Source organism: Ranitomeya variabilis, chromosome 2 (genome assembly GCF_051348905.1).
Source record: "Ranitomeya variabilis isolate aRanVar5 chromosome 2, aRanVar5.hap1, whole genome shotgun sequence".
Classification (NCBI taxonomy): domain Eukaryota; kingdom Metazoa; phylum Chordata; class Amphibia; order Anura; family Dendrobatidae; genus Ranitomeya; species Ranitomeya variabilis.
This window is the reverse complement of record NC_135233.1, coordinates 228,549,729-228,574,019: the sequence shown is the minus strand read 5'-3', so window position 1 is coordinate 228,574,019 and position 24,291 is coordinate 228,549,729. Positions and strand designations below refer to the sequence as shown.

At 43.3% G+C, this 24,291-nt stretch overlaps 1 protein-coding gene across 2 annotated transcripts in view; it reads left to right on the top strand.

Moving 5' to 3' along the window:
• COL27A1 (collagen type XXVII alpha 1 chain) overlaps positions 1–24,291 on the top strand; it is a 477,424-nt gene that overhangs the window by 43,386 nt on the left and 409,747 nt on the right. For both annotated transcript variants that reach the window (XM_077283906.1, XM_077283905.1), the window contains exons 2-3: positions 10,016–10,086; positions 13,297–14,648. In XM_077283906.1, coding sequence (XP_077140021.1) covers positions 10,016–10,086; positions 13,297–14,648 — 1,423 coding nt within the window. The remainder of the gene's footprint in view (positions 1–10,015; positions 10,087–13,296; positions 14,649–24,291) is intronic.

The window sequence follows — 24,291 nt, the reverse complement described above, 5'->3', positions numbered from 1 at the left end:
GAGTCATGAAAATAAAAAAATATTTTTTTTTCCACAAAAAAATATTTTTTAGCCCCCAAGTTTTTATTTTCACAAGGGTAACAGGAGAAATTGGACCCCAAAAGTCGTTGTCCAATTCATTCCGAGTACGCTGATGCCCCATATGTGGGGGTAAACCACTGTTTGGGCGCACGGCAGAGCTCAGAAGGGAGGCAGCACCATTTGACTTTTTGAGCGCAAAATTGGCTGTGGCGTTTAGAGACCCCCTGATGTACCTAAACAGTGGAAACCCCCCAATTCTAACTCCAACCCTAACCCCAACACACCCCTATCCCTAATCCCAACCCGATCCATAATCCTAATCACAACCCTAACCCCCAAAACACCCCTAACCCTAAAGCTAACCATAACCCTAATCAAAACCCTAAACCCAACACACCCCTAATCCTAATCTCAACCCTAACCTCAAAACCTAACCCTAATCCCAATACACCCCTAACCCTAATCCCAACCCTAACCTTAACCCTAATCCCAAATGTAACCCTAATGCCAACCCTAATCCAAACCCTAATCCCAACTCTAACCCTAACTTTAGCCCTAAACCTAGCCCCAACCCTCACCCTAACTTTAGCCCAACCCTAACCCTAGCTCTAACCCTAATCCTAGCTCGAACCCTAACCCAAGCCCTAACCCTAAGGCTATGTGCACACGTTGCAGATTTTGCTGCGGATCCGCAGCGTTTCCGCAGTTTCCCATGAGTTTACAGTACAATGTAAACCTATGGGAAACATAAAACGCTATGCCCTTTCTTCTTTCTGCGGATTCCGCAGCGAGTTTACACCTGCTCCATAATAGAAAGCCGCAGGTGTAAAACCGCAGGGGAATCCGCACAAAAACCACGGTACATCCGCGATAAATCCGCAGGAAAAACGCAGCGTTTTGGCCCTGCGGATTTATCAAATCCGCTGCGGAAAAATCCGCAGATAACCATTCTACGTGTTCACATATCCTAACCCTTCCCCTAACCCTACCCCTGACCCTACCCCTAACCCTAATTGGAAAATAGAAATACATACATTTTTTTTTATTTTATTATTTTTTCCTTACTAAGGGGGTGATAAAGGGGGGGTTATTTACTATTTTTTTTATTTTGATCACTGTGATAGGATCTCACAGTGACCAAAATAAAACAAGACCAATAATTTTCCTGCGCATGCGCCCGCCATTTTCTTACCGGAGCAAGAAACCGGCGACCAGCAGAAGAAGCAGGAGGACCCAGGGACACCGGTAAGTATAACAGGGTCCCCGATCCCCCTATTTCTCTGTCCTCTGATATATGATCACATCAGAGGACAGAGAATGACATCGCTTTTTTTTTTGCGGTCGCCAGTAAACAGTTAATTACCGGCGATCGCAAAACAGGGGTCGGTAAAAACCGACCCCGATCATGTTCTTTGGGGTCTTGGCTACCTCCGGCAGCCGATACCCCAAAGATCTGCCGGGCGGCGGGCGCACTGCGCATGCGCCCGCCATTTTTTTCCCAGAAAAAGATGGCGGCGCCCATCGGGAGCCACGAGGAGCACCGGGGGAGATAGGTAAGTATCGGGGGGCGATCGGGGACCCCATTTCTCTGTCCTCCGATGTGCGATCACATCGGAGGACAGAGAAATTAAATGGCAAATCGCGTTTTTGTTTTTTTGCTGCGACCGCCAGTAAACGGTTAATTACCGGCGATCGCAACTCGGGGGTCGGTAAAGGACCCCCGAATTATGTTCTCTGGGGTCTTGGCTACCCCCGGCAACCGAGACCCCAGAGAAAATCCGACTCTGGGGGGACGCTATTCACTTTTTCCACGGCGCCGTTAATTAACGGCGCTGTGGTTTAAGTACCCTTAACTGCCGCCGTTAAAAGGCGTATCGGCGGTCGTTAAGGGGTTAAGAATGCACATCCCTTGGAGAGACTGAGCTCAAAGTTCCTTTGGGACGGAAGATGGGAGCATGACAACTCTCCCCAAGATTTAGCGATAAGAAGCCACTCATGCCTGACAATCATTGTGGCCTTCTGGTACAGTGGGACAGGGGCATTTTTTTGGGAGAGCCCTTATCTTTTTCAAGTGATCAGCAATAGACCTCATCTTTGTGTAGTTTTTTGTGTGGCACTGTTCACTTGATTAGAGGACATGATCTTTGGCTCTTAAAAAGAGAAAGGGTTCCAAATTCACTGTTTCGACTGGCATCATGGCAGGTTTTTCTGAAGAGGTGGCTGTGCAAAGTGTATCTTCATTCACGACTATGAAAGTTGCAGATACAGTCGAGCTTATAATTCAGACACCCTGATGTCCACCTTGACATTTTATGACCATGAACTGCTACAGTCATGGTCGAAAGTGTTGGCATCATTGAACTTGTTCCAGAAAATGAAGTATTTCTCCCAGAAAATTATTGCAATTACATGTTTTGTTATTCACATGTTTATTTCCTTTTGTGTGTATTGCAACAACAACAAAAAAACAAACAAAGAAGAAGGGCAATTTCAACATAATTTGACAAAAAACAACAAAATGCACTGGACAAAATTGTTGGCACCTTTCCAAAATTGTGGGTAAACAACTTTGTTTCTAGCATGTGATGCTCGATCAAGCTTGCCTTTGGCAAGTAACAGATGTGGACAATATGAAAATCACACCTGAATCCAGATACAAAGGGAAAAAGTTGGCTCAATCTTTGCATTGTGTGTCTGTGTGTGCCACACTAAGCATGGAGAACAGAAAGAGGAGAAGAGAACTGTCTGAGGACTGGAGAACCAAAATTGTTGAACAGTATCAACAATCTCAAGGTTACAAGTCCATCTCCAGATATCATGATGTTCCTTTGTCCATGGTGCACTAAACAATCAAGAAGTTTACAACCCATGGCACTGTAGCTAATCTCCCTGGTTGTGGATGGCAGAGAAAAATTGATGAAAAATTGCAGCGCAGGATAGTCCAAATGGTGGATAAGCAGCCTCAATAAAGTTCCGAAGGAATTAAAGTTGTCCTGCAGGCTCAGAGTGCATCCATTTAGGCACGAGCTATCCGTCAATATTTGAATATTACACGCTATGCCAGGAGACCCAGGAGGACCCCACTGCTAACACAGAGACATAAAAAGGTAGACTGCTCATTGCCAAAACGTACGTGAGTACAACAAAATCATTCTGGTAAAGTGTCTTATAGACAAGATGGAGCTTTTTGGTAAAGCACATCATTCTACTGTTTACTGAAAATGTTATGAGGCTCACAAAGAAAAAAAACACAGTACCTACAGTCAAATATGGTGGTGTTTCAGAGATGTTTTGGGGTTGCTTTGCTGCATCTGGCAATAGAGTACCTTGACTTTGTGCAAGGCATCATGAAATCGGAAGATTACCAAAGGATTTGGGGTTGCAATGTAGTGCCCAGTGTCAGAAACCTGGGTTTGTGTCCTAGGCCATGGGTCTTCCAGCAGGACCATGGCCCCAAACATAGTTTAAGAAGCACCCAGAAATGGTTGGAAATAAAGGACTGGAGAGTTCTGAAGTGTGCAGCAATGAGTCGGATCTAAATCCCATTGAACACCTGTGGAGAGATCCTAAAATTGTTGTTGGGAAAAGGCGCCTTCACATATGAGAGACCTGGAACAGTTTGCAAAAGAAGAGTGCTCCAAAATTCCAGTTAAGACTTGTAAGAAGCTTGAAGATGGTTATAGGAAGTGATTGATTGCAGTTATGTATTCCAAAGCGTGTGCAATCAAATATTAAATTGAGGGTGCCAATAATTTAGTCAAGCCCATTTTTTTCTGTATGTGTGTGTGTGAAATTATGTCCAATTTGCCTTCTTTTTAATTTTTTTGTGTTATTCCACTTCCAATACACACAAAGGAAATAAAGATGTGTAATTGCAATAATTTTTCGGAAGAAATGCTTCATTTTCTGGAACAATTTCAAGACGGCTAATACTTTCGGCCATGACCATATATGCTACTGGATGTAGGAGCATATATAGTGCTGGGATAATAGTGCATCCAATGCATAAATAATACTGCCACCGAGTGCTTACATAATACTACCATACAGTGCACTAAAAATACTTTCCATCTACAGTGAAACCTGTTTGAGAAAAAATCACCCAAAAGTGGTCTCCTAGAGGGATTTAAGAAGATGGCCAGTACGTATATGATGTGGAATCGGTGCTCTTCTCAGAGATGTTATTTTTGAAAAGTTTTCAACCTACAATGCCCATAAAAAAGCTTATATACCCAATTAATTCCTACTTAAATTGCACCGATAACTGGACCACAAAAATACACGTGGATCCATTTATAGAGCCTAAAGAAAGGTCGCCATAATCCTCCACCCTCCTATACCATGATGGATGACATCGATCACACTTTGTACATAGAAAATATACAAAAATTCTACATTCTTCTATTTATCTAAACGACAAATTGTAGAGTAGTGTGATGTACGACGCAGTGTAGAATTCTCCGCATATTCTCAGACGGTTGGAAAAAAGCCGTCCATTAACATCAGACAATTAATACCCTTCATTAGTCACTGACCGGGCATCTCCGAGCCGGATTAAGTTTTTCCACTCTCTGTTATTCCTTGCCAAAGTGTGTGTTTCAATGTTTTGGCACTTGGCGCTTTTCCAAGAACTTGTGGAGCATGCTCCATGTTGCAGTCTTCTGTTCAGTCCTCACTTCTGGGAAAACATCAGAAAATCTTTACGACAAGCTGATTATTCCTGACAATGGGTATGGCAGATTTCTATAGGTTTGGTATCATTTGTTAGGATTTACTTTTTGGGGGCAGGAATTCTGCTGATGTTTCATTAATGAATACTCTACATTATTATTCCATTAAACAAGCGGCTTGTGATTTATGGGAATTTAATTTTTCTGCTTGAGCAATAATAACGTTTGGACCCTGGAAATTTTGTAACTTTAGTTCTTTTGATCTTACCCGGTAGTCTATATGGACTGACCTAAAAACTATTTGGACAAAGTAGCCTGCAGAACTCTCCATCTGGGCACTGAGTAACAGGACGTTGATGCATCTTAGAGGATGTCTTTAATAGATGATCTATTTTCAATTACCCTACTACGGAATGTTAATAAAAGAAGACCCTCGTATAAGACCCTCTTCTACTAGCCAAACCATGTCTCTGTACCATACTAACATCAGATGCTCCAGTACCACTGTCAGCTCTACCTAGCGAATGCCCAAATGGGACAGGAGGACCCACGCTATGACATTTTTTTTTACACAAACGCCACCTGTTTTCAGTCCAGGACATCTCCAAATTTGACAAGATTATATGCAAAAAATTGTGACAGTCCCTTAAAATTTGGCAACTATGGAGCAATGTAAAGCTTCATTTTTATATGTGCATACGTTTTATAAATTAAGCCCACCATACCCTTGGATAAGCCTAAAGTCTAGGATCTTTCTAACAATAAGGATCGTCTAAAGCCGGTAACTCCTTTTTAGCCCCATTAACAAACCTCCCGTCTTCATTAACCCCCCGATTTAGCGCTAATATCCCCTTGCTAATCTATGTTTATAAAGCACCAGCATTGACCTTCTATATTGGCGCATGAATCCTTTTGCAACTCAGTGGGTTAAGATGTATTTTGCCATCCTTCTATCATCATCACTGAGTGCTTATCAATTGCAATACTACAAAACACTTCTCACCTAAGGGAATCTATCGGCAGGTTTATGCTACAGTCATGGCCAAAAGTATTCACACCCCTACAATTCTGTCAGATAATACTCAGTTTCTTCCTGAAAATGATTGCAAACACAAATTCTCTGGTATTATCTTCATTTAATTTGTCTTAAATGAAAAAAACACAAAAAGATTTGTTCTAAAGCCAAATTGGATATAATTCCACACCAAACATAAAAAAGGGGGTGGACAAAAGTATTGGCACTGTTCGAAAAATCATGTGATGCTTCTCTAATTTGTGTAATTAACAGCACCTGTAACTTACCTGTGGCACCTAACAGGTGTTGGCAATAACTAAATCACACTTGCAGCCAGTTGACATGGATTAAAGTTGACTCAACCTCTGTCCTGTGTCCTTGTGTGTACCACATTGAGCATGGAGAAAAGAAAGAAGACCAAAAGACTGTCTGAGGACTTGAGAAACCAAATTGTGAGGAAGCATGAGCAATCTCAAGGCTACAAGTCCATCTCCAAAGACCTGAATGTTCCTGTGTCTACCGTGCGCAGTGTCATCAAGACGTTTAAAGCCCATGGCACTGTGGCTAACCTCCCTAGATGTGGACGGAAAAGAAAAATTGACAAGAGATTTCAACGCAAGATTGTGCGGATGTTGGATAAAGAACCTCGACTAACATCCAAACAAGTTCAAGCTGCCCTGCAGTCCGAGGGTACAACAGTGTCAATCCGTACTATCCGTCGGCGTCTGAATGAAAAGGGACTGTATGGTAGGAGACCCAGGAAGATCCCACTTCTTACCCCGAGACATAAAAAAGCCAGGCTGGAGTTTGCCAAAACTTACCTGAAAAAGCCTAAAACGTTTTGGAAGAATGTTCTCTGGTCAGATGAGACAAAAGTAGAGCTTTTTGGGCAAAGGCATCAACATAGAGTTTACAGGAGAAAAAAAGAGGCATTCAAAGAAAAGAACACGATCCCTACAATCAAACATGGCGGAGGTTCCCTGATGTTTTGGGGTTGCTTTGCTGCCTCTGGCACTGGACTGCTTGACCGTGTGCATGGCATTATGAAGTCTGAAGACTACCAACAAATTTTGCAGCATAATGTAGGGCCCAGTGTGAGAAAGCTGGGTCTCCCTCAGAGGTCATGGGTCTTCCAGCAGGACAATGACCCAAAACACACTTCAAAAAGCACTAGAAAATGGTTTGAGATAAAGCACTGGAGACTTCTAAGGTGGCCAGCAATGAGTCCAGACGTGAATCCCATAGAACACCTGTGGAGAGATCTAAAAATGGCAGTTTGGAGAAGGCACCCTTCAAATATCAAGGACCAGGAGCAGTTTGCCAAAGAAGAATGGTCTAAAATTCCAGCAGTAGAGGAGAAAATACCGCACACTCAAAATTTGATATGATGCAAAAAGGTAAATGCCAAATTTATTAACACAAAAAATAGGTCAACAATTGCCACTGTATTGGTTTTGTAGTAAGGAAACCCGTAGTAAGGAAACCCGACGTTTCGACCCTCCCGGGTCTTATTCATGGGGTTACTTCACTCTTTTGTTATTCATACATGGGAGTGGCAGTGTTGGTAGGCAAGAAAAAGGTCCTTTAAGGTCTAACCTTGTGAGACTAATAATCACTCCTATACAATAGGCCAGGGAGTCCTGTAAGGGGTAAGCTGCAGCAAGGTAGGGACACCTTAAAATGGGTCCGTGAGCAGCTCCTTTGTCATGTATAGAGGGGTCCTGTGTAGAATGAATAGCAGCCTGTAAGGCTGACCTGCTTTGTGAAGCGTCTGTGGAATAGCGGCGCATCCCGCGCCCAGCTGTGCAGTCCTGGAGAATGGGAGAATTCTCCAGGACTGCACAGCTGGGCGCGGGATGCGCCGCTATTCCACAGACGCTTCACAAAGCAGGTCAGCCTTACAGGCTGCTATTCATTCTACACAGGACCCCTCTATACATGACAAAGGAGCTGCTCACGGACCCATTTTAAGGTGTCCCTACCTTGCTGCAGCTTACCCCTTACAGGACTCCCTGGCCTATTGTATAGGAGTGATTATTAGTCTCACAAGGTTAGACCTTAAAGGACCTTTTTCTTGCCTACCAACACTGCCACTCCCATGTATGAATAACAAAAGAGTGAAGTAACCCCATGAATAAGACCCGGGAGGGTCGAAACGTCGGGTTTCCTTACTACGGGTTTCCTTACTACAAAACCAATACAGTGGCAATTGTTGACCTATTTTTTGTGTTAATAAATTTGGCATTTACCTTTTTGCATCATATCAAATTTTGAGTGTGCGGTATTTTCTCCTCTACTATTGACTTGACCACACGGTCTGATCTACCAGCACCTCCTTAGCTTTCGACCAGAGTGCACACCATTCCTCTTTTTTCAGTAAAATTCCAGCAGAGCATTGTAAGAAACTCATTGATGGTTACCGGAAGCGGTTGGTCGCAGTTATTTTGGCTAAAGGTTGTGCAACCAAGTATTAGGCTGAGGGTGCCAATACTTTTGTCTGGCCCATTTTTGGAGTTTTGTGTGAAATGATCAATGTTTTGCTTTTTGCTTCATTCTCTTTTGTGTTTTTTCACTTAAGACAAATTAAATGAAGATAATAATACCAAAGAATTTGTGTTTGCAATCATTTTCAGGAAGAAACTGAGTATTATCTGACAGAATTGCAGGGGTGTGAATACTTTTGGCCATAACTGTATGTAATCTGACAATAGCATGATGTAGGGACAGAGACCCTGATTCCAGTGATGTCACTTAGTTTACTGGGTGCAGCAGTTGTGCCATAATCCCTGTTTTATCTTCTGCAGAGCTCAAATGCTGACTGGAATTAGGGTCTCAGACCCTGCTTCATGTTGATTTCAGATTACTGTATATAGCAAAAACCTGCTGACAGATTCCATTTAAAATGGTAGTCTTATATGATGTAGTCCGTGACACCGGTATTGTAATTAGATCTATAATGCATGATATATTATTTTCCAAGGTGTTAGTACCAGCATTTTACTGTAGTTCTGGTATTCTGTTCATGGAGCACTATAATAGAGCGCACCCAGACAAACACACAGTGCATGGTTCTACATCCATGGCCGCACTCCAATAACTATAACCTCTATCTGAACTGGCCGGTTTAAATGGCAACCTCACATCGTGCCAGCGTAACAATGGATTGTGTTCTGCAGATCAGGTCGGGGTGGGTGTATGTTGTCATTATTTTCCAGGGTGCCCTTTGTGCTTCTGATGATGTAGTGTTAGCGGAATGGAGATCTCAGTGTCTCTGACCTTTCTCGGTGGTGACAGTGACTCAGTGTCACCACTTGTGAACTTGGTGCGATTTATCGTGACCTTCCCCAGCACTGTACTGATAATGGGGTAAAATCATCGGATATCTCGAAAGCGATTTACTTTACGGATCAAATGCAGACTTGCCTGCTAGTTCCACAACCTGGATGCATGATGGAGGTTTTTTTGGCACATGCCAGAATTGGTTAATTTTCTCGTGTGAGACACGTCTCATGTGTCTAATTTCACCACCAATACTTGGGTGAAATGTGGTCGGCTATGTAGCTGCATTGACCATTGATAGAAGCATACTATACATGGCTACCTCATTGTACCAGCGGAGGGGTATCCTCTTTTGGGACATGTGTCAATTACCTTACAAACTCCAGTTTTGCACTGGTGATTTAGCTTCTTGCAAGTTTTTAGTTTTGCAAACTTAAAGTGGGTTTTCTGGTCACTTCAAATTTGTTAAAAAACTGTTCAGAATTGTAAAAAATAATAAAAATAAGTAATGCTCAACTTACAAATACTCCATGTTCTGACGTTTCTCAGTCCCCCACTGGTCTCTCCCCTTCCCGTCTGGACAGACACGTGACCGCAGCAGTCAACCCTAAATTATGTTACCACTAATTGGCTGCTGCGGTCATGTGACAGTACAGATGGAGCAGGAAGTACAGAGGCCAGCAGGAGACATTTGACTGCTGCACACAGGAACTACTGGCAGGATTAATATGGAATCAATAGGGTCTGAATTACTCCTGTTATTATTTTATAACATTTTGAGCCGTTGTAAACAATTTTATGGGGCCATATAGTCTTAGCCTTGGTGAGCTAATCTAAAAAAGCAGAGCTGCAGTATAAAGCATGGAAAAGGGGGCTGAGCTGCAGCACAAGCATCTGACGAGGTAGTAGATATAATTTAGATTACTTGTTAGATGTTGGAGTACTAACTTGCGCCCTATGGAAAGGCACATTTATTATACCATGTTTTTGCCATTTACATCAGATTAAACCCATTTTCCTTCTCTTTCAGGAGATCACTCTTTCTTTGGATTCTTTTCTATGTTTCCTGTTGCCTGGATATTTCTCAGGGAGCAGCTGAAGGTAAATGATTTTGGTTTTAATACACCATTACTGTACAGACATTGGGGATATTGTGTGAAAACACCTGCTCTTCTCCGCATAGAAGCCATTACTTGTCTGATGGACTTTCTGTCCTGCTCCAGCTGTGGTGTCATCATTCCCAGGAGATTGAATACTATATTTAAAGTGTGGAAAAGAGAATGGTAGCCGCTAATTGCAAAAAAAAATCAAAGATGGGAGCGTAAATGATCTATTCTTGTGGTCACAAAAAGTCTCATCTGGTGGTCTGTCTGAGGGGAGGAAATGAGGACAAAGGAAGGAGACTGGATAAAGAGGGGATTGTGGACATAATGAAGAAAGTAGGCAACTAGGTAGGGCCATATACACATTAGACTAACAAAGGTAATGATAAAGGCAGGTTCAGCCGACAGTCTAAGGGCTGTCCCACACGTCCAGATAATTCCGGTACCGGAATAAATCGGTACCGGAGTTATCCGTGTCCGTGTGCCTGGGAACTCACGGAGGCCATACCTGCGGCACACGTGTGCCGCCCGTATGGCGAGTGGGTACCACACGGAGCGTGTGGTACCCACTCTGCATGGTGCTGAAGCTGCGATTCATATCATCCCTGCAGCAACGTTTGCTGCAGGGAAAATATGAAGAATAGTGTTTAAAATAAAGATCCATGTGTCCGCCGCCCCCCCACCCCCTGTGCGCCCCCCCACCCCCTGTGCGCCCCCCCCGCTGGTCAGAAAATACTCACCCGGATCCCCCGTCGGCAGTCGCTCCTTCCTGGTCTGGCCGCGGCTTACTGTATGCGGTCACGTGGGGCCGCTCATTTACACTCATGAATAGGCGGCTCCGCCCCTATTGGAGGTGGAGCCACATATTCATGAGTGTAATCGGCCGCATACAGTAGAGAAGCCGCGGCCAGACCAGGAAGGAGCGACTGCCGACGGGGGATCCGGGTGAGTATTTTCTGACCAGCGGGGGGGGCGCACAGGGGGTGGGAGGGCGGCGGACACCTAAATCTTTATTTTTAACACTATTCTTCATATTTTCTCTATAGCAAACGCTGCTACAGGGAAGATATGAATACCGGCTTCAGCACCATGTGGGGGGGACAGCGCTTACTGTAGCGCTGTCTCCGGCACGCACACGGACCCCAGACGGAGAATGTCCGTGTGAGGTCCGTGTTTTACGCGGACCCATTGACTCTATTGGGTCCGTGTAAAACGTGCGCTCCCACGAACACTGACATGTCTCCGTGTTTGGCACACGGAGACACGGTCCGCACACGGTCCGCAAAAAATCAATGACATCTGAACAGATGCATTGATTTTTATGGGTCTACGTGTGTCAGTGTCTCCGGTACGTGAGGAAACTGTCACCTCACGTACCGGAGCCACTGACGTGTGAAACCGGCCTAATGTGTATGACTCTCCCCCCAACCAATGTCTGGGAAGATAATACAGATGCAAAGTCCTATATAGGACCACAGATCCTTATGTTATTGGTAAGATAAGTCACTGGCAGAGGAGTCTGGCAGTGGCTCTTTCATAGAGAACACATGAGCACGTGGAACAAATAGGTATTAAAATTTAATTCTGAGTTATAAACCTAAAGGGATTGTCCAGCAAAAAAATATTTTAGTTAAATGTGCCCCTTTAAATCAGTAAACTACACAACTTCATCTACAAGAGTGTCTGCTCCTATAGCTAGGCCATACATACATAGCTAGGCCAGCCCTCTTCTCTGTCTATACATTGGAAAAGGAGCTGGTATAGTGGTAATCGGGTCTTAAGGTACCTTCACACTGAACGATATCGCTAGCGATCTGTGACGTTTCAGCGTCCTGGCTAGCGATATCGTTGAGTTTGACACGCAGCAGCGATCAGGATCCTGCTGTGCCATCGTTGGTCGGAGCAGAAAGTCCAGAACTTTATTTCGTCGCTGGACTCCCGCAGACATCGCTGAATCGGTGTGTGTGACGCCGATTCAGCGATGTCTTAACTGGTAACCAGGGTAAACATCGGGTTACTAAGCGCAGGGCCGCGCTTAGTAACCCGATGTTTACCCTGGATACCAGTGTAAATGTAAAAAAAACCCCAAACACTACATACTTACATTCCAGTGTCTGTCCCCCGGCGTTGTGCTTTCCGGCCGGCGCTCACAGTCAGTGCAGGAAAGCACAACGCCGGGGGACAGACACCGGAATGTAAGTATGTAGTGTTTGGGGTTTTTTTTACATTTACACTGGTAACCAGGGTAAACATCGGGTTACTAAGCGCGGCCCTGCGCTTAGTAACCCGATGTTTACCCTGGTTACCCGGGGACTTCGGCATCGTTGGTCGCTGGAGAGCTGTCTGTGTGACAGCTCTCCAGTGACCACACAGTGACGAAACAGTGACGCTGCAGCGATCGGCATCGTTGTCTAGATCGCTGCAGCATCGCTAAATGTGACGGTACCTTAGGCTCTATTCACACAGGAAACCTGCATGCATTGTCCCGATGCTGTGGCATAGAAGACCCCATGTTACTGTATGACTGACCCATAGACAATGTGTGTCTTTACATGGTGCCTTCAATGTGCTCTCCTCTAGAGACATCACTTTTAGGGAGTATACCTACATAATGCAACATATATTGGAATAGTCCTACTTACAAAATGAGAGGCATACATAATGGGCATTGTATGGATCTATAACACCACCTTCTGCATGTGCCGTAGATAGGAACTGCTGCTGGGGTATTATTCGCCCCACCTCCGCACAGTATAGGCTTAGCTGGAGATTTATTAATCCTGATGTATATTTGCACAGTGCATATATAGACTAGACAGTCTGAGATTGAACAGAGCCTTGTGGAAATTCAGCTGTGCTTACGTTGCTGTAGTACATAGGGGCGTATATAGGAAGCTGGCTGTATACTGGTTAGAATAAATCTTTCATGTCCATTTTCTGTTTTGAAGTCCTTCCTTTATCTCCTACATCCTGACATGCGATAGGCATCCTGACCGCAATATAGAGGAAAAACGGGACGTTGAGAAGTCTGACGTTTTGCCCAGGGCTCTCCATACCCTCCAACTGCTTCTTATTAAAAGGCAGCAGCGGCTACAGTTGCTTGTCAGCCATTCATTAGGACGCAGCGTTGTCTGCCTGCCCGCTGTAGACCCGCTCTCTACGTAATGTGATCACATAATCGTAACCTATTTATATTTTTGCTTTTCAGATGTGGACGTTCTTCAGAAGTTGGGCCTCATGGGAAGCAAGCCATCCAGCCGCCCAATTCCCGAAGGGGTCATACCATTTAAATCGGGAATTATTTTGACGCAGCGAGCGCGTATCGAAGCTCCGATATTCGCCGTCATACCCCCGAATTTAGGAAACAATCTCACCCTGGTGCTGAGCCTCTGCTCCCATCGCATTAACAATGCTTTTTTATTTACTGTCCAAAGCAAAAAGAAAAAACTTGAGCTCGGGTTGCAGTTCATCCCGGGGAAAATTATAGTGTACGTGGGCGACAAGAAGTCTGTATATTTTGATTACAATGTCCATGATGGCCAGTGGCACAATATAGCTGTTGATATTCAAAGCCAAAAGGTGACTCTGTATACTTCTTGTGGGAAGCAAAGAGTTGAGTCCAGCCTGCAAATAAAGAGAGATGACACGTTGGATTCTGACGGGGTATTTATGCTAGGAAAGCTGAACCAGCAGACTATACAATTTGAAGGTGCTCTGTGCCAGTTTGATATTTATCCTTCCGCCAAGGCAGCTCATAATTACTGTAAATATCTCAAGAAGCAGTGCAGGCAAGCCGATACCTACCGGCCGAACCTGCCGCCTCTGATTCCACTGTTACCCCAAGAAGCCATTTTGCCTCCGATTCAAGAGCTATTGAGATCTCCCGGTAACGTTTCCACCCTTACTCCACAGACTGCGACGAATAAAACAAACTTGACAACCAGCGCCAAAGTTAAGATTCCTTCTGTGAAGTTAACAACAAAAATGCCAATTTTACAACCCTCAAGACCTCCAACTCTTCACAAAGCTGACACTCAGCTTTCTTCAAGCCTCTTAACAAGGACAGCCACCGTGGCCCTCAGGATATCCGCGACTGTAACTTCTCCACCAGGACAGCCTCCGCTTTCCGTTACCAAACTCAGTGCATCGCTCAGCCAGAACGCTACTACTACTAAGATCAAGAGGCAGCAGCTGCCATCAGAAAAGACAACCAAGCAGACCACCTACCAAAAAACAACCACCAGGCCTCCAGCAACAACTGCCTCAGCTAAGCAGGTTAAAAAAAGCACCGGAAATCCCAGGAGTACAAACACCACCGTCCCTAAGCCAGCATTAGAGAAGCGACCCAGTGCGTTGACTCCGAAGCCTCGTACTATAATCCCTAAGGTCTTCTCGACGGCCACATCAGTACCTTACACCAAACCAGGATCTGGATTTCATCACACCTCCCCATCAGCATTCACCAGCATCCCTGTCACTCACGATTACCTGTGGCTCGACCCGACTGCATTTCCTTACTTGATGGGACCTCCTGGGTCCAAAGGGGATCAGGGTGCCCCAGTAAGTGGACGCAATGTTTTTTTTTTAATATATATATATATATATATATGTGTATATATGTGTATATATGTGTATATATATATATATATATATATATATATATATATAAAGCTGAATGTGTGTGTGTATGTATGTGTGTGTGTATGTCCAGGATTGGCATCTGCACCGTTGCAGCTACAGCCACGAAATTTTGCACAGTCACACGTCTGGACCCTGAGAGCGTCATAGGCTATGTTGTGAGGCGAAATTGTAACCCCGCGCTTTCCAATTCACCAAACAATTTTGCCCCTATCTACATAATGGGGAGAAAGTGAAAGGAAAAGTGTTGGAGGCAAATTGATAGGACAATAGGGAGATGACAAACATGTATATACTGAGGGGAAAATGAGAGGTGTGAGGTGAAAATGAGAGGTGTGAGGTGAAAATGAAAAGGTGTGAGTGCAAAATGAGAGGAGTGAGGGAAAATAGTGGAGTGACCGGAAAATGACAGATGTGAGGTCGAAATGACAAGTGTTAGGGGGAAATGAGAGGAGTGAGGGGGAAAATAAGATGAGTGAAGCTGAAAATGAGAGGTGTAAGGGAGAAAATGAGAGATGTGAGGGGGAAAATGAGAGGCGTGATGGGAAAATAAGAGAAGTGAGGTGCTATAACTAACCACAGATATTTACTATGCCCAAGCAATACGGGCTCTTCAGCTAGTATATACATATATATATATATATATATGATGCTTGCTGCAATCCATATTACTAAAATTTTAGCAATGTAATGCCATTGACCAGGAGGGACTTCCTGTACTTGTGTTTCTTCCAGCTTTTGGCAGAACGTGGAGCACAGCCAACACTGTTGTGCTATAACCAGAAGTTCTACCAATCTTCTTAATGAGTTAGTGCAGATTCTGCCAAACTTCATGGTCAACCAGTCTAACAAAAATGTTTGCATTCATTTGATGAACATCTAATGTCCATGCCTAACTTAACACTTATAGGTCTCCCTAAACACAAAACTGTTTGAATTTGGCGCTAGTTCACATTATATCATGGCTCTCGCTGTCACATCCTAACTCTGATGCTGCGTTGCTTCATATGATTGCTTCAGTATTTTGTATTTATTAGAATCTCTGTGAGTCGGGCTGTATTATGTAGGTATCTCTGGCAATTAATAATAAATATAATAATAATTTTTAGTTATATAGCGCCAACATATTCCGCAGCACTTTACAATTAAGCGGGGACATATACAGACAAATTCAATACAAGTTAAGACAATTTAAACAGTGACATTAGGAGTGAGGTCCCTGCTCGCAAGCTTACAATCTACAAGGAAATGGGGGGACACAATAGGTGAAAAGTGCTTGTTATTTCAGGTCTGGCAATTATAATACATAGGGATTTTCATACAAAGCTGCATGATCCGGTCATCATTAAGGCAACAATACACATAAAATTGTCAACAAAGGCCTAATGTACCCGTTGAACTTACTACGATATTACAGGATAGCCACACTATTCCTATACGCTAGTTATGCTATGGTGTTGGTGCTACTGATTTCCTGATGTGCACTCTTAGGGGGGGTTTCACATCATGTTTAAGCCTTTTGTCGGGGCTTACATCTAAAGCCCTGGAAAACGGCATTTTGATATTTGTACTGAAGAGGGCATTGACTTTAATGATGCAGATGGAATAACATTGTGCTTTGTCGGCCATCATTTTCAGCAGCCTACTGGAAGCTGACACCAAGACGCTATCAACCACATGTTTTTCCCTTTGTCAAATGGGGCGGACACTGCTGAAAATGATGTCCAACAAAGCACAATGTGACTCCGTCTACATAGTTGAAGTCAGTAGTCCCGTCCGCACAAATGTCCAATTCCCTGACGTAAAACCGATGGGAGCCACTGATTGTAGGTGAAAACGAATGTCAGCCGCACCCTCCTTACACTAAAGGCTGAGCATAATGTGACTGCTTGTTAAAAGTGGATTTTGCCATCGACTTCGCTGCTAATTTTGTTGCATAATTCATTAAAGAAATCTGCATCAAATCTGGAGGAAGAAGAAATCAGATCAGGCATTGAAAATTCAGATTCCTCAATAAAAATCCAGAACTAATATCCCATATGTAAAAATAGACCTGAAAGTACTTTTTTCTTAAACAGACGTAAGGAAAATTTTCCAATCTTCTGACACCTTTGGATGCAGCGCAGCCTCAGATGGTGTTAGGTTTAGAATCGTAAGCGAAGATCACGTGTGGGAAGACGTAACCAGGGGCGGGTTACTTCTTTTACATTGTACTGTAGGGACCGCTGAAAGTTCCTGTAAGGTTCCTGATCTAGATGTTGGGATAAATCGGAAAGCAGTTGCTTTGACGGATGTTTCCTTTAACTAGCAGATGTTTCAAGTGCAGTCTGCAGAGGAACTAAGTAATTGGCCTAGAGCTAAAAGAGGAGATTATTGCTACAATATAAGCACCAGGCAGCAGTCAGTGACGGTACCATTAGGAAAGAGATGTGAGATAATGTACCGGTTGCAGACATGTTGTTTTGTAAAATAGAGAATAGTGCGAGATGTAAATATATATGGCTTTGTTTTGCAATCGATGTGAATGAAAACTTACCATTTATGGACTATATATATGTGTATATATATAATATATATATACCATATATCTTGATCTGTGGGGTGAGGTGGAAACTTGTATATAGTGCCCAAAATGAGTTTCCTCTACCAGTGATGGACTTTATATCCCATTAGTGAGGCAGTGGTTGACCACTGTGGAAACTGAGATTTGATGCATGTCATATGCATAAGTAGAAGACATTATAAGTAGGCGCGTTATTGATTCACTATGAGAGAAGCCATTGTAGATTATCGATGGTGTTTTTACTTATGGCAGCTCAAGGCTAAATCTAGGGATGCATGCTGACTCTCCGTTCTAGCTACAGGCAATGCCGCATGACTAAAAACATTTGTTTGACTTGTTGCACTTATATTTTAGAGCAGAGATTTGGCTATAAAGAAAAAACAGGCAAATTGCAGAACGGTCGCATATAAGTTACAGTGAAATTTATTAGTCAAAGTCGTGTTCAGCCCACAATCCAAAATTAATCAGGGTTTGATATGTTTCTAGGTTTAAGCTCGAAAAGTACCCCATTGACAATCCTCAGATGTGATGATGCAATGTGATTCCATGATCTTTATGGTTGCCCATACACATGAGATAGTTATTGACTCAACGTTTATTCGGTAGAACCCCCATACACATTAATACTCTGCAGAATTGAATGCTCATCTGTTTTACTTGAGGAGAGAGGAGAAAACCACTGACATATTCTTCTGGATGCAGCATATTTCCAGTGGTTACTAAAGGATCGGCCATTGAAATTCTAAATGCCTGATCCTTCTCTTTCCCGGCATCATTTATTGTGAGAGAGTTGGCAGGATCCAGTATGGCTGGTATGGACGATTTCCATCTTATGAGAAAGGGGGCATCAAGGTAGCCAGCCATAGCCTTATAAACTCCCAAACAAGTAATATATGATCGAGATGGTCAAAATAGATGCACAGGATCCTGGTCCAGCGGCCACGTCGGTAGTCCACAGCGGTCAGATGAAAATGCTGCGAATGTCCTAACTGCAAGCATCCCTGGTGCCTCTTCTGATTAGTAAGCCAAGTCATGTGTGCGTCGCCCCACAATGATGATATCAAGCCAGATCTTGCAGGGCTCTGGTCTGGAGGCCGCTGGACAAGGGACTTGCACATTTTTTGATCATCAATAATGGTAGATAACAGACACGTGTTCATTCTTGGTCGGTCCTGAGATTTATCCCTCTTAGCAGTCGGTGTCCTGCTCACCTCCTTGATAAACTAAAAAATGAGCATTTCAGCAGCATCCAAAAATGGCCACCGCTATTGTAAGCATAAGATATTGGGCAGCCTGGATCAGTGGATTACCAACGTATACGAATGTGGTTTTATTTTTCACGTTATTGTGTCTATAGGGGAGGAGTCGTCAGGAGAATCCCGCTACATTCACATATGCATCTATGAATTTATAGTTCCTGAGCACCAGGAGACTGACTCCATTACAGTGCCACGAGCCCAGGTGCAGCAGTAGTGTCCTCCAGTGCTTGGAGCGAAACATACTGGTGCACACTGGACAAGGGAGTGAGTCACACACATTACTGGCAGCCTATACTGGTGAGATCACAGCTCATTTCCTCCTGCTCTCGACCAAGGAATCACTTTTTTTGTCAATTGTTCAGCCGTGAACATTAATTCCTGGGAAATCCCTCTCTCAGGCCCAAGAATAAAACTGAACTCTTATTAGCAGTTAATGAACGCTCTGCAGGAGTGCCGACCGGGCTCCGATTCACAATTAGCCTCTGCTATCTCTTTTATAAGATTTGCAGGCTCATTTATGATGTTCTCAAGATGTATGATATGGAGAAATCGAGTTATTGTCTGGTCGGAGCCTGGAAACTGACACTCGCCCCCGCCCCACCATGGCTTTTGTTCAAGGTGGTCTCCAAATATTTCACAATACATAATACTGAGCTGTTAGGAATTAAGATCAATAGCATCTGCGTGGATCTTTAGCGTATGGCTACCGGCAGAAAATGTTCTCAGTTTATGACATTTCTTTTATAGTTTTATCAGGTAATTAATAACATGAGGTGGCCATATAATACTTTATTATAACATTCAGGGTTCAGACAGCATACCTGCCAAATGTCCCTAAGCTGGAACTGTCCTGAATTTTGAGACACAATCCCGACACTTTCAGAGCATCCCCGACCGAAAAGGGGCAGGCTTTGTGGGTATTTCAAGATAGACCTGTGAATTGCCAGGAGTGTTGGGGGTGAGACTTAAATGGTTACTCTCATGTTCTTTATAATTTACTTGTTATTAAAAATCCTCTCTGTTCTCAAGGACAGAAAGATGTGTAATTTTTTAGTTTACCTCTCATTTGCTTGCCACCTCTGCAGTCCAACATGTGCAGCACTTATAAGCTCTTTATATTAGAACTTGTAAGCACTGCTCTAAAGCTGTCCGGATCGCTTCAGTGCAAATATGTTTTTCCAATTCTGCAAAGGCCAAGGTGCCTCTGCTTGCTGCATCGGAGAGTGCACACTTCAGTTCAGTGGTGCGACAGTGTTGCGTTTGGAAAATGTGGACTTGGTTGGGTTCATGCGCAGCTTCACATACACTACCGTTCAAAAGTTTAGGGTCACCCAGACAATTTTGTGTTTTCCATGAAAACTCATACTTTTATTAATCAAATGAGTTGCCAAATTAATTGAAAGTCTAGTCCAAACATTGACAAGGTTCGAAAAAAAGATTTTTATTTGAAATAATAATTTTTGCTTTCGTCAAAGAATTCTCTCTTTGCAGCAGTTACAGCATTGCAGACCTTTGGCATTCTAGCAGTTAATTTGCTGAGGTAATCTGTAGAAATTTCCCCCCATGCTCCCAGAAGCCCCTCCCACAAGTTGGTTTGGCTTGATGGGCACTTTTTGCATACCATACGGTCAAGCTGCTCCCACAACAGCTCAATGCGGTTGAGATCTGGTGACTGCGCTGGCCACTCCATTACAGGTAGAATACCAGCTGCCTGCTTCTTCCCTAAATAGTTCTTGCATAATTTGGAGGTGTGCTTTGGGTCATTGTCCTGTTGTAGGATGAAATTGGCTCCAATCAAGCGCTGTCCACAGGGTATGGCATGGTGTTGCAAAATGGAGTGATAGCCTTCCTTATTCAATATCCATTTTACCTTGTACAAATCTCCCACTTTACCAGCACCAAAGCAACCCCAGACCATCCCATTACCTCCACCATGCTTGACAGATGGCGTCAGGCACTCTTCCAGCATCTTTTCAGTTGTTCTGCGCCTCACAAATGTTCTTCTGTGTGATCCAAACACCTCAAACTTGGACTCTTCTGTCCATAACACTTTTTTCCAATCTTCCTCTGTCCAATGTCTGTGTTCTTTTGCCCATATTAATCTTTTCCTTTTATTAGCCAGTCTCGGATATGGCTTTTTCTTTGCCACTCTGCCCTGAAGGCCAGCATCCCGGAGTCACCTCTTCACTGTAGACGTTGACACTGGCATTTTGCTTGTACTATTTAATGAAGCTGCCAGTTGAGGACCTGTGAGGCATCAGTTTCTCAAACTACAGACTCTAATGTACTTGCCTTGTTGCTCAGTTGTGCAGCGGGGCCTCCCACTTCTCTTTCTACTCTGGTTAGAGCATGTTTGTGCTCTCCTCTGAAGGGAGTAGTACACACCGTTGTAGGAAATCTTCAGTTTCTTGGCAATTTCTCACATGGAATAGCCTTCATTTCTAAGAACAAGAATAGACTGTCGAGTTTCACATGGAAGTTCTTTTTTCTGGCCATTTTGAGAGTTTAATGGAACCAACAAATGTAATGCTCCAGATTCTTAACTAGCTCAAAGGAATGTCAGGTTTATAGCTTCTCTAATCAGCCAAACTGTTTTCAGCTGTGCTAACATACTTGCACAAGGATTTTCAAGGGTATTCTAACCATCCATTAGCCTTCTTACACAGTTAGCAAACACAAAGTACCATAAGAACACTGGAGTGATGGTTGTTGGAAATGAGCCTCTATACACCTATGAAGATATTGCATTACAAACCAGACGTCTGCAGCTAAAATAGTCATTTACCACATTAACAATGTATAGTGTGTGAATCATTTAATGTTAGCTTCATTGGGAAAAAAAGTGCTTTTCTTTCGAAAATAAGGAAATTTCTAAGTGACCCTAAACTTTTGAACGGTAGTGTACTTGTCCTCATTGCTGACAGAAGGGCACAAGCTGCCTGCCAGTACATGCAAATAGATGGCCATAAAATGGGCAAGAGGTAGTGCAATAGCATATAGATGATAACTGGTCCGTTCACACACGGACATCATGTTGACCAAAAAATCCTGTCTAAGAAATAGTTATAATATTATAGCCATTGTTGAGGCTGGATTGGTGCACGCTGACCACTTAAAGGCCTTCCTGGTGAGCTACAGCTGAACTCTTATGGTTCTTTGGATTTGTTCCTGCCCGCCAAATCTGCAGCAAAATCCATTACGACTTTTAATTTCATTGCAGATTTGCCCATAAATTGACATGTTGCAGGTTTCAAATTTGCAGTGTGGGTCAATTTATGCTTTTTTTTTCTTTGCAGCCCCTACATGAAGTTTTATGATACCCCATGCATGATCCCGTAATACGGTAATATGCAGTGGATTTAAAAAATAAAAAGATAATAAACTTTCCATCCCAGAAATTTCTTTTTTTTATAAGGTTTTAATAATCTTTTTCGGGTGAAAAATGGGACTTGACAAGTGCATATGGGGGAGCATTAGCCGTACATCCCTGAGAAAATCCATCCCATAAATATAGGCCATTGATAAGATAATAGGCTAGCCGCGACTTGGTTGTTTTACGAAGATGGCTCCTTTTTTAAAAGAAGCTGGCTAATGGCCGCGTGTCCGGCTTTTCGAACCTATGCTTAAAAGGTCACTACAGGAGAATGAATGGCTATTTATATAATGTAGGGTAAAAGGTCGGAAGCACACAATGACTCTCCATTTTTAGAATAGGTTGCTACGTGAGGGACTTACAACCCCAATATATTCTAATGGGGCATCTGGACAAGGCTTGTCATTCTGAGACAACCCTGTATAATGGTTCAAAATGAGGTTAGTGTCAAATTTAGCAATGAAATTATCTTTATTCAATGCTTTTTTGTATAAATGATAAGAAACATGGAAAACAATACTGGCTTCTCAACGATTTTCATGATTTTGTCATGTTTTAATGCTGAAATATTAAATGATTATTTATATTTGTAAAGCCTATTGGGCTTTAGGGATAAAATGGTGGGCAAAGAACTGAGGTGTTTCCCATGGCAACCAATCAGATTTCAGCTTTCATTTTTCCAGTGCTCCTTAGGAAATTAAAGAGGAGATCTGATTGGCTACTATGTGTAGCTGCCCCTCTTGTCCTTTAGTATCTCCTAGGTCAGTGATTTTCAACCTTTTTTGTGCCGCGGCACACTTTTTATACTTAAACGATCCCGGGGCACACCACCAACCAAAATGGCACAAAATGACACTAAAACAGTACATATTCTACATATAGTTAATAATATAGATTCTAAATGTATTTATACTCACTCAGTGTGAAACCTGGGCCTGTTTCGATAAACACAAAAGGGATATCCTGGCAGGAATGGTGGAAAGACACACACAAAGCTCTTCCTCAACAGTTCTCAGTCTCTCCCTGTTTTTAGTTTTTATCGCAGTCAAGCTTGAGAAGCCCAGCTCACATAGATATGTGGTCGAAAATGGGAGCAATGTCAAAATAGCTTTGTTGGCCAGAATGGGGAACTCCTTGGAGTGGTACTGTGCAGTGTATATATACAGAGGAGAGGTACTGTGCGGTGTATATATACAGGGGAGAGGTACTGTGCTGTGTATATATACAGGGGAGAGGTGCTGTGCAGTGTATATATACAGGAGGAGAGGTACTGTGTGGTATATATACAGGGGAGAGGTACTGTGCGGTGTATATATACAGGAGGAGAGGTACTGTGCAGTGTATATATACAGGAGGAGTGGTACTGTGCAGTGTATATATACAGGGGAGAGGTACTGTGCAGTGTATATATACAGGACAGGAGGAGAGGTACTGTGCAGTGTATATATACAGGGGAGAGGTACTGTGCAGTGTATATATACAGGACAGGAGGAGAGGTACTGTGCAGTGTATATATACAGGACAGGAGGAGTGGTACTGTGCAGTGTATATATACAGGAGGAGAGGTACTGTGCAGTGTATATATACAGGAGGAGAGGTACTGTGCAGTGTATATATACAGGAGGAGTGGTACTGTGCAGTGTATATATACAGGGGAGAGGTACTGTGCAGTGTATATATACAGGACAGGAGGAGAGGTACTGTGCAGTGTATATATACAGGACAGGAGGAGTGGTACTGTGCAGTGTATATATACAGGACAGGAGGAGTGGTGCTGTGCAGTGTATATATACAGGACAGGTGAAGTGGTACTGTGCAGTGTATATATACAGGACAGGAGGAGTGGTACTGTGCAGTGTATATATACAGGACAGGAGGAGTGGTACTGTGCAGTGTATATATACAGGACAGGAGGAGTATTACTGTGCAGTGTATATATACAGGACAGGAGGAGAGGTACTGTGCTGTGTATATATACAGGAGGAGAGGTACTGTGCAGTGTATATATACAGGAGGAGTGGTACTGTGCAGTGTATATATACAGGAGGAGTGGTACTGTACAGTGTATATATACAGGACAGGAGGAGTGGTACTGTGCAGTGTATATATACAGGACAGGAGGAGTGGTACTGTGCTGTGTATATATACAGGAGGAGAGGTACTGTGCAGTGTATATATACAGGAGGAGAGGTACTGTGCAGTGTATATATACAGGGGAGAGGTACTGTGCAGTGTATATATACAGGACAGGAGGAGAGGTACTGTGCAGTGTATATATACAGGACAGGAGGAGTGGTACTGTGCAGTGTATATATACAGGAGGAGAGGTACTGTGCAGTGTATATATACAGGAGGAGAGGTACTGTGCAG